At 36.9% G+C, this 12,606-nt stretch overlaps 1 protein-coding gene across 2 annotated transcripts in view; it reads left to right on the forward strand.

Annotated features, from left to right (window-relative positions):
• Positions 1–12,071, forward strand: part of CNTNAP3C (contactin associated protein like 3C) — a 200,573-nt gene extending 188,502 nt beyond the window's left edge. Inside the window, exons 21-24 of one of the 2 annotated variants that reach the window (XM_029965411.1) lie at positions 451–538; positions 5,115–5,333; positions 5,703–5,774; positions 8,571–12,071. In XM_029965411.1, the coding sequence (XP_029821271.1) occupies positions 451–538; positions 5,115–5,333; positions 5,703–5,774; positions 8,571–8,764 (573 nt within the window). In that variant the 3' untranslated portion in view covers positions 8,765–12,071. The remainder of the gene's footprint in view (positions 1–450; positions 539–5,114; positions 5,334–5,702; positions 5,775–8,570) is intronic. The other variant, XM_029965412.1, reaches the window with a different exon arrangement.
• Positions 12,072–12,606: the final 535 nt, after the last annotated feature.

The following is a 12,606-nucleotide window of genomic DNA, read 5'->3' on the forward strand; positions in this document are numbered from 1 at the left end:
GATTACGATTTTGTATTTTGAGGCTAGATCTTGGTTTACTTAATTATGAATTGCTACTTGGCTTGAAGTAGTTCTATAGGTACTGTGGGATGCAGAGCTTTTACAGTATAATATTTAATCTTTATGAACTAAATATTGAGTATCTTTTTAAATGGAAAGAGACTTTATTTTTGAAGGTTTTCTATGGTTATTCACCTTATAGATGAAAAAGAAGGAATCAGCCAAATCAATAAGGTAAATAAAGGCTTATTAAGTGGGATGCTTAAGAAGTATCACATTTATAATCAGTGATCTGAGGAAACTAAAAATCTATTCCTTGATGAGCTATAACTAACAAATGCCTCCCTCAGATCCTCTTATTTTTAACCTTGATCTTACCTGCTTTTTTGAAAATCTTGACTATTATCTCTTCCGTTATTCTAGTTTGTTCATCACTCTATTGTTCTACAGGTTAACCAGAAGGAAAGAATGAAGTTTATTCTGTCTTCAGGCACAGAATTCAATGCAATCAAATCTCTCACTCTTGGCAAGATTTTAGGTAAGTGGAACACTACAGGGTTTTCTAAGATGTGGATCAAAATGTCAACACAGGGCATAAAAAATAACTCTAATCTCATTGAAAGACATTCGTTGTCATGGATTTATTTAGAGACAGAGTAACAATCAATGTAGAAACCTCAGTTGTGTTGAAATACAGATATAATCATGGGTAAGTGCTTCCTGAAAAGACCATCAAGTACAAGATGATTGCACACTTCTCTCTCTCTCTCGTTTTGCAATCAAGCATTATGAAGAAAAAATAAATCACATTGAAATCATACACAAAGAAGGTAGAAAGCTGTTAATCACATACCACACTTCAAAAACTTCCTGAGATTAGATTTTGATGCACCCAGTTAAGACTATGGTAAGTCAAATCTTTGTTGGACGCTCTTTTTATAACCAAGTTAAGCTATGATAAAATGTTTTGTCTAGTGATGATTCTTCAAAATATGCCTGTTTCTCTGCAATAATGATTAAAATGGAAATTACCAATCTACAATTACCATTTTGCCAGTGTTATTTAAAGAAAACAGAAATAACCTGGACTATATTTCTCAAGATCTCAAGATCTAATCCATCTCTTGCTGGAAAACCCAGAACTGGACATAGTGCTTCAGGTGGGGTCTCACAAGAATAGAGTAGAGGGGTGTGAGACGCTGAAATGGTTTATGGCTTAAACATCACTGAAAGACTTTTGTCCACTGTAGCAAAGTGTGCAAAAGAAGCAACTGCACGGCAAAGCCCACGTCTCCCTGAATATGCCAAATAATTTGGACTGTGACAGCAACCGGTGATAAGGTGGTACTGTAGTCCAGTTATCCCAGGAGAAGAACGCATCCACAGGTGTGAACGACTGGAATGCTGATGGCTCAGATAATCAAGGTGAAAGCTTCTGATGTGCAAAGAAACCACCCAGGTGCTGAGGGCGTGCACACCCACCACCTCAGGCTGCAAGCTGGGTAAGAGAAGGAAAGAGGCAAATCTTATTTCTTTGTCCTTACACAAAGGATTTGGCTAGGCTGTGATAACTCCCCTCTGGGGAAGCATCAGGACAATTCACACATAGCCTGAAGATATTAATCTCTGCTGATAATGGCCATAATGGACACTGTATGCAGCTGTAAGGTCTCAGAAGTCACGAAATATGCCCTGATCCAGTATTACATCATCCACTGTAAAACTCCCCTCCCCAAGGGAGGAACTGGGGGTGTTTCCACCTAACCCAGGCCCAATAAAAGACAGCAGGGACTTCACTCAACACACCTGGACTTCTTCCTTCACCACCCTGGAGTTTGCGCACAAGGGACTTCTCTTAACAATGTGGATTTCTTCCTCCTCCACATGGGCTCCTTCCCTCAGCACCCTGGACTTCACTCACCACTCAGACTTCTTCCCTCACCACCCTGGGCTCCCCTTGACGGATCCAGACTGCAATCATCACTTGGACAAGACTGGGACTCTCATCACCAAGAAGAGGATCAATGGAACACCGCTGGAATCCACAGAGTGGTGATGAATCTGTCTCTCTGTCGCACTCTCCCTTTCTCTTTCTTTTCCTGTTTCTTTCTGCTTCTCTCTACCTCACATTTACTCTTAAATAAAATCCATATTAGTGACTTTGGCACGTGGTCTGATTTGCACCTTAATTCAGACAGAAGCATCTCTTGAATACTTTTAAGAACTAAATCATGACAAGGGGGGAGAGTCATCTCCCTCAATCTGCTCACCAGGCATCTTTTTGTGCAACCCAGGTAAGATTTGCTTTCTGAACTGCAGACGTTGCTGGCTCATATCTTATTTTTCATCCACCAGTGTCATCAAGTGTTTGTCCTCAGGGGTGCTCTCATTCTACTCACCCCCCAGTCTGTATTGATTTTGGGGATTGCCAAGACCCAGGTGCAGAACCCGGCACTTGGCCTGGTTGAATTTCATGGATGTTCACATGATCCCAATCCTCAAACCTGTCAAGGCCCTTCTGGATGGCATTTCATCTCTCAAGTGTGTCAACTTCACTACTCAGTTTAGTGTCATCCACAGACTTTTCTTAGGATACACTCAACCCTACTGTTGGTGTAGCTTAGTAAGGGTATTGAATAGTAACAATACCAGTGTGGACCCCAAAGGAACACCACCTGTTACCAATCTCCATTTAGACACTGAGCTGTTGGGTGCAACTGTTTGGATAAGACACTCCAATTAATTCTTTATCCATCAATGGTTTTCAATTCTGAAAAATAGAAATAAATGTTTTTGAAATGTAGGTTTTATTTATAGAACTTACAGTCCAGAAAGGAACTGGTATGTAGACATGTATAAGGAATGGAAAAATAATGATCATTTAAACATAACTCTAAAACAGTACCGGGTGAAATTTAAAGTACTAGAAGAAAATGTTTCCTAATCCCAGAAATTGATGATAAAAATGAATCAGGTATTTAATTTTATTTTTTTTCTCAATGACTTTTGAATGACTTTGGGAATCTGGAAAGGTCCCAGCTGACAGGAGCATGTCTAATGTTATCCTGATTGTCAAGAGGGGCAAGAAGATTGACCCTGGAAACTACAGACCTGTCAGTCTCACTTCAGTGCCTGATAAAATTATGGAGAAGATTGTTCTAGAAGGTATTGAAAAACACCTGAAGGACAAAGCAGTCATCAGTCACAGCCAGCATGGCTTCATGAGGCAAAAGTCCTACTTGTTGGGCTTAATTTCCTTTAATGACAAGATAACCCACCCAGTTGATCAAGGGAAGCCAGTTGATGTAATCTCCTTGGATTTCAGTGAAGTTTTTGACAATGTCTGTCACAGGATCCTTCGGATAAAATCGACTGGTCACTAGTGGGGTTCCACACATTAGGCCCAGTGCTCTTCAACAGCTTCATAAATGATTGGCTTAAAGGAGTACTAATTTTGCTGGTGATACTGGATTGGGAAGAGCAAACAAAGTGCTATAAAGATACTTAAGGATGCATAACTACAGTTTACTATAATACACAGTCTCCAATAAACAACTTGTGTTTTATGTGTGTCATTTTCAGTCAATTTTTTCACTTTAGCACTAAAGTAGAGAATGGTTGTCTTCCCTTTTATCATCAAGATTGCTTGATCTAATAAAAAGTTTTACTTTATCACAGCAGTATTTTCTAATTAAGGAATCAAGTGAACCGAAAGGATTTAAAATATCTAATTTCCTTTCATGTTATACGCATACAATATTTAATAAATTATTCATGTAGGAAACTAAAAAATAATACAAACCACTCTAATCCTGAAGTTTTCAATCCTACTTATAGTTAGAGACATATATTTTTATTGCAAGGGGTTTGGGAGGATGTTTGTTTGCCACCTCAATGTTAATCTTTTTCTTAAAACATCCATCCCTAGCAGATCCCTCAGTGCATAGAGGCAATCACCACAAACAGATGTAAAGAGAAAAGAGGCAGTTAAACAACCAACTTTTTATGTGCACCATCGGTGTAGGTGAGCAGACTTTTGGCTAACATCCATCTATGTAATGATATATCATCGTTGCAATAAGCAGAGAGCAGATGAGGAAAATGCTGCTGTGTTATTTTGCAAAGTTCTACAAAAGCACATTAACCACTTTTTCAACATTAACCTGCATTTTACTGAGGATTGCACTGTATGTTGGTACTTAAAATTGTTATGGGAGCCATTGTAAAGATCACAACTTCATTTGTGGGTTCTAGGGTAGGCTGGAGGTGGAAATGAATGGGATGAAATTCCCATTTTATTTTCAAAACCTTGAAAATTGACTTCCCTTGTGAGTCCACTTTGAATACCCAGTGCTTCCAGATTCTTTGTTTAAATTAGAACTACCAGAGTGAATAAATGGCTTGTTTTCCACATCAAAAGTAATACATTAGTGAGCATTGCCTGGTGAATAAATAGAGTTCTGACATGCTGTGTACATGCATTCAGAAAGGCAGCTCTAGAGATAAGGTGAGGAGTTATAGGTTTTTTTCCTCTCCCTTTTTGGGAAAAATAATGATATCATATTTTAAAATGTATAGTGAATTGGAACCTATTCATTTTTTAAAATTTCACAGAAAATATCTTGATGAGTTTCCAGAATCTGAGATCTTCAAAGAGTTTTTGTTTTGATAGACTTTATCATGATGGCATGGAGTAAATACATGAATCTGTGGAAGGAATATGTTCCTTATGAGAAGGAATCTAATAAAATGTATTTTTAAAGGATGCATGCTGTATCCTTATATTTTTGCAGAATGAAAAAGCGCTGCATTTTAATTTAAATATTTTAGTTACATTGGAAACCTTTTGCTTTGGAACTTGCCTTGTAATTTAAAAATATATCCCTTAGCAAATTAGCAACTATCATCTGTTAAAAAAAAAAAAAGCGGGGTTGAATGTATCTCACTGTCTTTTCATAAAGACAGGCAAGAAAGGGATTCAGTGAATCTACATGTGTTGCTGCAACTCAGATATGCTCAGAGGAACACAGGTTAATTATTAATTTATTCTTCTGTCGCTTTATTTTGTACATTCGTGCTGTGATTAATTGTGTTCTGTTCCTTTTGGTTAACAGAGAGCGGCGACGTAGACGAGGAGACGATGAAGGCAAACTCTCAGGGGTTTATTGGATGTCTCTCTTCGGTGCAGTTCAATCACATTGCTCCTTTGAAGGCTGCACTGCACCACAGCAGCTCAGCCCCTGTCATTGTAAAGGGACATTTCACTGAATCCAACTGTGGGACTTTAGCTGGAGCTGACTCAACATCAAGTGAAACAACCCATTCATTTGCAGGTAGCTGTGGTTATCACTTCCTCTGATCTCTGAAGCAAAATCTAAATAAGAACACTCATGACCTGAATCACAACTGACTTGTTATTTTTCCATGTGGGTTAATTTCTCAGGAGTAGCTTGAAAATAATTCTCTTTCATATGTACTTGCTTCCTTTTCTCTAGCCCTTATCTATTCATCTGAGTGTTTACATTTCTCTTTTTATCTCTGCAAAGTGTCACCTACATCACTGTTCTTCTTTGCATGCTTACTGACCCACACTACTGCCTCTGTAGCATATTGTAAATGAGCTTGTAACCATGTGAGAATTTCTTGAGGACCCTTCTCTATCTGTCTGTCATTTTCTTTCTTTTTTTTTTCTTCTGCTGCAGATCACTCTGGACCAATAGATGAAGGAAAGCCCTTAGCTAATGCAATCAGAACTGACTCTGCAATTATTGGAGGTAATAGGGACTATAAAAACTCTGCAGGAACCTTGATTTTTTTTCTAACTATGAGTCTTTCAATGCTGAAGTCAGTTTAGCTTTATACTCATAAAGAAACCAGTAGAAAGCCTTCATTTTATAGCAACTGGTGGACACACAAAAGTCAAGCACTGTTGTAAAAGGCAATTGATAGCTCTCATATTTTCTTATTACATAAATTCATGCCATCACTGTTTCCATATATTGGAACAGTCTGCTGAAAAATAAGACAGTAAGAACAGTTTTCCAATCTGCATAATACTGTTGTCTGTATTATGCACTTAAAAATGTGCTTGGATTTGTCATGACAAATTGCATATATTTAGGACAGAGCTATCTTTTCTTCTTGACTTTGCCAAAAAATTACCTTTTGTTACACGGTCAAGTTCAAAATCTTCTTTAATAGGTCTGAACAATAAAGAGTTTTTCTTCAGAAAATGAGGTTTAACACTGTTTGAATCAATCCTTTTACAGTCTGAGGAAGTTTCATCCTGGTTTCCCATTTGGAAAGCAATGTACTCGTGGACAGATTATCACTTCCACTGATTTACAGCTTAAAAACAAAATGCATGTTAAAATAATAATACTAATAAAAAAAATAACTGTTGATTTGGAGTATCATTTCTCCTCCATTTTCTTCCTGTTTCTTTTGGCCACTTCGATCAACTCAAAGAGAATTACAAATGATCACCCACGAACTTTTTCCAAAACATTTTTTTTTTTTAAACAGAGGAATAAAGACAGAACCATGTAGAGTTCAGTTACTCCTAAAGTGACTATAGGGACAAAGGAACAGTTTGGGATTGGGAAACCTCTGGAGAATTTAAACTCCTGTCACCACTATTCAGGAAGTAAATGTCTACGTGATTTCAGTATTTTTCTTTCAAGGAATAGTATTGTCTCCTGTGACAATCATCCCCTGTGAGAATTTCTGGTAGTATTTCTTCTGTTGGAAAGAGGTGAGGAAAAAAAAAACAAACCAACCTGGTTTTTATCATTAAGATGATGTTTTCACAGGGTAATTCACTGTTTCAATTTGCATTAGTTATCCTGACACAAAGAGGGCAGTGGGATGAAAAGGTCATCCCCTCCATCTTTTAAATTCTGAAAAGGTTTACTTCCTAAGAGTTTTTAAAGCCTTAGCAGACAAATGAAATAGTGGATTTAGCTGAATAAGACTGTCAAGGCTTCTCAATGAGGTTAAAAGTGTTTATCTCTGTGGAAGATGAAGTTAAGACAGACCTGTGTGTCTGTCATTTAAATAATAATACCTGCTATGGTTAGGGCATGCCCAAAGCATACTGCATGATCAGTGACCTTTAACACAGTCATACCAAAGATACTAAAATAAGAGATAATAAAGCCTAGAAACTTCCTTACTTGTAAAGTGATACTTATGTCCATATAATTTTATATACACAAACTGAGACTTTTACCACAGAATTCAGTGAGATCAGAATTTAATAATATTGTTTCTGAGCTCTTTATATGTCTAATTTTGTCAAAACTTGCTTTACTGAAAAGATTAGTATTATTTTACATAAATATCTCTCTATAAAAGTCACTGCGTACTAGATGACTTAGTATTGGTGGGGATCTTTAAATGTACTAACAACAAAGTAATTTTTTGCCTTCAATTTACAGTAGTTACAATATTTTTAAGATAATAGCAACCTTACCATTTTGTTAAACACATTTGGGAATATACATTCACAATTTTTCTACTGCTTAACCATGTTTGTTTAAAGTCAAAACAAAGCAAGCTCTACAACATTCAGTAAAAGCCTAAAGTACCCTTAAATGAGTGTAACTGAGAATGGTACCAGTTCAGCTACTTCACACAAAGCAAGTCTATAGAAAAGCTCTTACAGAGAGCATCTACTGTGATTGTGAAATTAAAGGACTGTTCTATATAATCTAAAAAAGAGCAAGATTAACTCATACTGTAAAGTCCATTTCAGAGAAGCAGATACCATACAAAAAATTTTACATTCCTACAGTGATGGATGGATGCTCCCATTAAAGAACAAGCAAAATGACATGTGCTGAATTTTGGATGGTCTGTTTCTGTTTACAGTGCTAAGAGACTTTGTATTTTTATTTTTCTTGCAGTAGTGGCCAAGTTTTGCAGCATATTCATCTAGTACAGCTGCTCCACTGCATTGCAGCCATTTTCCAGGCTGCTTAATGCTTTTTCTCTCCCAACAGCCTAGTCTTGCTTTCTGCCTCTTTGGCAAACATGATCTGTCTCCCTTATGTTTCATTTCCCCTCAAATTCCTCTCCTGCCCACCCTCTGACTCGTGAACCTAAGGGTATGAGCCCATCATGACAGCATGGAAGAGGGGAGATGGGCTGGAAGTCTGTAAGGTCATGCTTATCTCAGTGGGAAGTATCTCTCCTTACTGTTCCTGATCTGCAGTGCCTTGAGTGGGGAGCCTGGCAGAGATCCAGCACCTAACTGTGAAGGAGGAAAAGAAACCCTCTCATCCACAGCACCCTAAGGCCCCTACTGGTCTTCCACTTGAAAGTTTCAAAAATTACAGTTTTCTGTGGACTTTCTATTTTTATTATTAATGGTGTGCAATATTTCAAAATAATCACCAGGAAGCTTAGACTACAGTGCTGGCTCTGATTTGAAACCAGTTATGGCTTCTTATTACCCTGCAAGCCCTTCCATTATGTGATGTAGTCATTCCTTCTTTGTCCTGCTCTCTGGCCCACGTTATTTATTATTTGCCTGTCCTTTATCATGACTTTTTTTTTTCTCCTTCTAGGTGTGATAGCAGTTGTGATATTCATCCTACTTTGCATCACAGCCATAGCCATACGCATTTATAAAAAAAAAGGCACGTACTCAAAAAAGGAGGCAAAAGGATCTGAAAATGAAGACAGTGCTGAATCTGCATTGAAAAGTGAGCTCAGCATGCAAAACACAGCCAATGAAAATCAAAAGGAATATTTCTTCTGATGTCATTAGTGGTTTAATCGAATATAATAACGTGACTGTCTGACTTTCTTGCTAAGCCAGGGGTTCTCACTGGACAGAAAAAGCTCTTGCACACTACACTAAATGCAATGGATTTGAGACTTGCTGTACTCCATATGTTCAGTCTCAGTGATTGCTGTAGGGGGCCTCTTTAAATGACATGCATTCCTTAGCTATTATACCGTAAATGCATTTTATGTAACAGTGACTTAGATATTGTAACCAACTTCATCGGTGGTAGTTTCCAACTGTTCTGATGTGACCTTCTACAACTGAGGTTTAATGTACACACTTAATATGATTTTTGAATGGGAAAATTGTCATGAGGTTATTCCTATCCTTTTTCTTTAAAATTTGATTCAGAGGTTTTGTTCGAGGTAAAAGGTGGATTCTAATACTTTGTGTTACTAAAGAAATTCTGCTGTGCTGCGTTGTGGTGATCCCTCTTCCTTCCTCAAACAAAAATGCCTTTTGAACTGCTGTTAGCTGGTGTCAGCATCTGCTTGTGAGCCATGGTATTTGGTGTCCAAAACAAACTGTATTTATTTCCCCTGGGGTTTGACTGATATCATCATTATCCCTTCTTTTTGCCAAGCTTAGCAGAACTGAAGGGTATAAAATGTGTTGAAATGTCTTAAAATCTTTTTGGCAACAGGTTTTCCATTATGGTCAAGTGATGGCACCAAGAGACTCATGCACATTCTGGGCATTTTAAATAAAACTGGGGCAGGGGGGAAGCAAATTTTTTTCTTGGAAAGATCAAGTAATAGACTAAAAATAGTTAAATTATCATGAGTAAAAACACAAAAAAGAGGATCAAGGTTATTGCCCCTGGAAATTAATAATATTGCTTCTGTCAGGAAGTAATGCTCTGTGCACTGTCTGGGATGTATTCTCTTGAAATGTTGTATCTGTGACCTGATCCAGACCTCAAGAATAAGTGGTTCTAAATTATAGAAATTATACAGTGTCTGCTACATGAATACTTTTGTGCTTCACTCTTAACAGTACCTACTATACCTTTGTGAGATAAGGTCTGATTATACAAACTCAAAATTAAACAGGTGCTTGCTGTCCTGACAGAGGAAATGAAAGCTGTCCATGATGTTGTACAAACAAATTGTTAAATATGAAGGCTACGTTTAAGTTGTCTAAACAGAAGATTGTAAGGTCACTTTAGACACCATAGAGGATATCTGAAATACCCATGTGGCTGGACACAAATGTCACAGATTCTGCAGAAGTCATGTCTTTTGAAAAGACACATACAGGAGTTGGGTAGAAGGCATCATAAATGGCATTAGATACCAATATGTAGGTAACTGACCCACACACAAAACATGTTTTGGTTTTCTCCAGTCAGGTGCCTAGGGCTTGGATCTGAGGAAACCAACAGGAATTCTGTGACCTTGTAGGCTTGAGTTTAAAATTTAAGCATCTTTCACAATTGATTTTTTTATCTGCTTCCATTGGAAGCAATAAGAACAGTCTTCTCACTGGTCATTTAGTGAGAAGAATCAAAACTAGACCCTAGGTTGTGAAGTTTAGAAAATGTTTATCATAGGTGTCCAAGAATATTATAAAGATATAGAAACCAGATATGGTATGCCAAAACCTTTAATATGTAGGTTTCTTTACATAAATGGTAATTGTAAATATAAATATCCTGCAGATCTTTTTGTTTAAAGCCTATTTTATTCCATCAGTCTTTACTTTCTATATTCAGATTTCTACCTTTCCTTTCTGCTTCTTCCTATACAGGGGGAACAATTCTTAGGAACAATTTATTTCCTTTTTGGTTTGTTTTTTTTTTTTTAGGTGCCTGGATGCTCTTCAATCATAAATTGTTCAAATTAACATGTAGTGCTTTCTTCTCATTTTTGCAATTCTGTGTGCATCTCTGATGGATTAATCAGGTTGAGGACCCAGAACTGTATCCATGTTGTGCATATATTTAATGTATTCACTGATACAGTTTGGTCCCTGACAATAGGTCACCTTTAGAAAGGGTGGAACATGAGGAGGGAATAATATTGGACTATTCCCCATAAGTGATAAGGCTGAAAATACCCTGTTTGTGGATGGGGAGTGGAAGAGGTGAAAGCCTCCCATGAACCATGAGAAGAAGATTTTGAATTGTTAAGTTTACTACTTTCAACCCTCTCACCTCTTTACTTTTATTTGAAAGTTATGACTCCTGCTTTTCAAGGGTCTGACCTAAATTGCATTAAATTCAGGGGGAGCTCTTCCATGGACTTCTCTGCAACCAAACCCTCATCATGTCAAGAGGTTTTCCCTTCCTGTTATGTGTGTCAGTATTCAACTTTTTATATCACTTATCAACAAGTCCATCAGCAGTGATAAGTCCCAGTGAACTCCATTTTTATCACCGTGGGATGGAGGAACCATGAGGGACAAAAACTTTTAAGACAATGTTGGTCACAGTACACCAAAGCAGATATTTTGATTTAATGATAGACTGTCTTTTATCTTAACTCTCATATAAGAATTGCTCATACTAACATAATAAAGCCCAAATGTTACCCACAACAGGACAAGATGGAGGAATGTAAACCTAAGTTTTCAATCACTTGGTTTTACTTTTATTGCCTTGTAAAGTTTTATTGTATGTCTTCGTGGAGAGAAAGGTCTCTTCCATTACTTTGTTTTCTTCCAAATGGATATTTTCTTTCTCTATTGCTCAGAATTTTTAAAAGTAACAGGAAGGGAAAAGCTGAGTAAAATCTCTATTTCACAGACTAGTTAAAAAAAGGGAGAGGGCAGTATAAATGATTCTGTAAGTGGCACATTATTTCATTCAAAGACTTCTTTTAAAGCATTTTATTGTATGAAGGATGCTAAGAAGAAAAAGATAAATGGATTTTGTTAAATGCACATCTATCTGTAGATTTGTAGCATACAAAAATTATGTCTCTCTGAAGATGCAAATGCCCATTTTCACCTGTAGGAACAGTGATCATGTAGTTGTCACCTTAATCTAAAATATACATGTTCGAAGTCAATGAAGCAGCATTTTTTCATTTACTTGCTGCATTTCTATGGGGATAAAAAAAAAACGGTGGCACCGAAGTGCCCTAAAACGTCATAAAACATTGTGCTGTCCCTTTTTGGATTCTCTATTCCAATGTGTGACTTTTCACCTCACTGTTAATAAAGTCTTTTTAAAATAAAGTGAGGAAAATATTTTTAAAAAGAATTTGTATTAAAGGTTTAAAACTGACGACGATATACTGATTTTTTTTTTTTAACAGTAAAAATATGTAGAAGTGCACATAATGTTTTGGTGAGTGTGGTTATTTATAGATATTTCTGAGCACTAATGTGACAAATTTGCTATGCATTGACACATTTTCCATGGCAAATATATTTTTTCTCAAGTATATTAGAAAATAAATGGCAGCATGTGTGCAAGTACATTTTTAAAACTCTGTGCGGGCGCTCACTACAAAGGCCTTATAATTATTTATGTACTCAACATTTAGCACATAAATATGATTTAGTTAGGTTTTGGGAAAACATTTTCCAGTACCTCTACTGCTGTGTAAATGAAGAATATGTTATAAACCAAGTGTTTAACTTAACATGAACTGTAGTCGGAGTCAAAATAAATTTATGACATCATTATTCATGGCAGTGACATACAAGGGAAAAAGCATGTAAAAGACAAAACAGACAGAATTCCTGAGAGGAATCAGCTGTAAAGATTAGAGTATGCAGATATAGGTTTAGATGCCAGGAAGCCTGCAGCACCAGCATGGTATTTAAAATCATAAAATTAAACAGTTGCAGGTCAGCAAAGGATT

Source organism: Manacus vitellinus, unplaced genomic scaffold, assembly GCF_001715985.3.
Source record: "Manacus vitellinus isolate BGI_N305 unplaced genomic scaffold, ASM171598v3 scaffold_9_pilon, whole genome shotgun sequence".
NCBI lineage: Eukaryota > Metazoa > Chordata > Aves > Passeriformes > Pipridae > Manacus > Manacus vitellinus.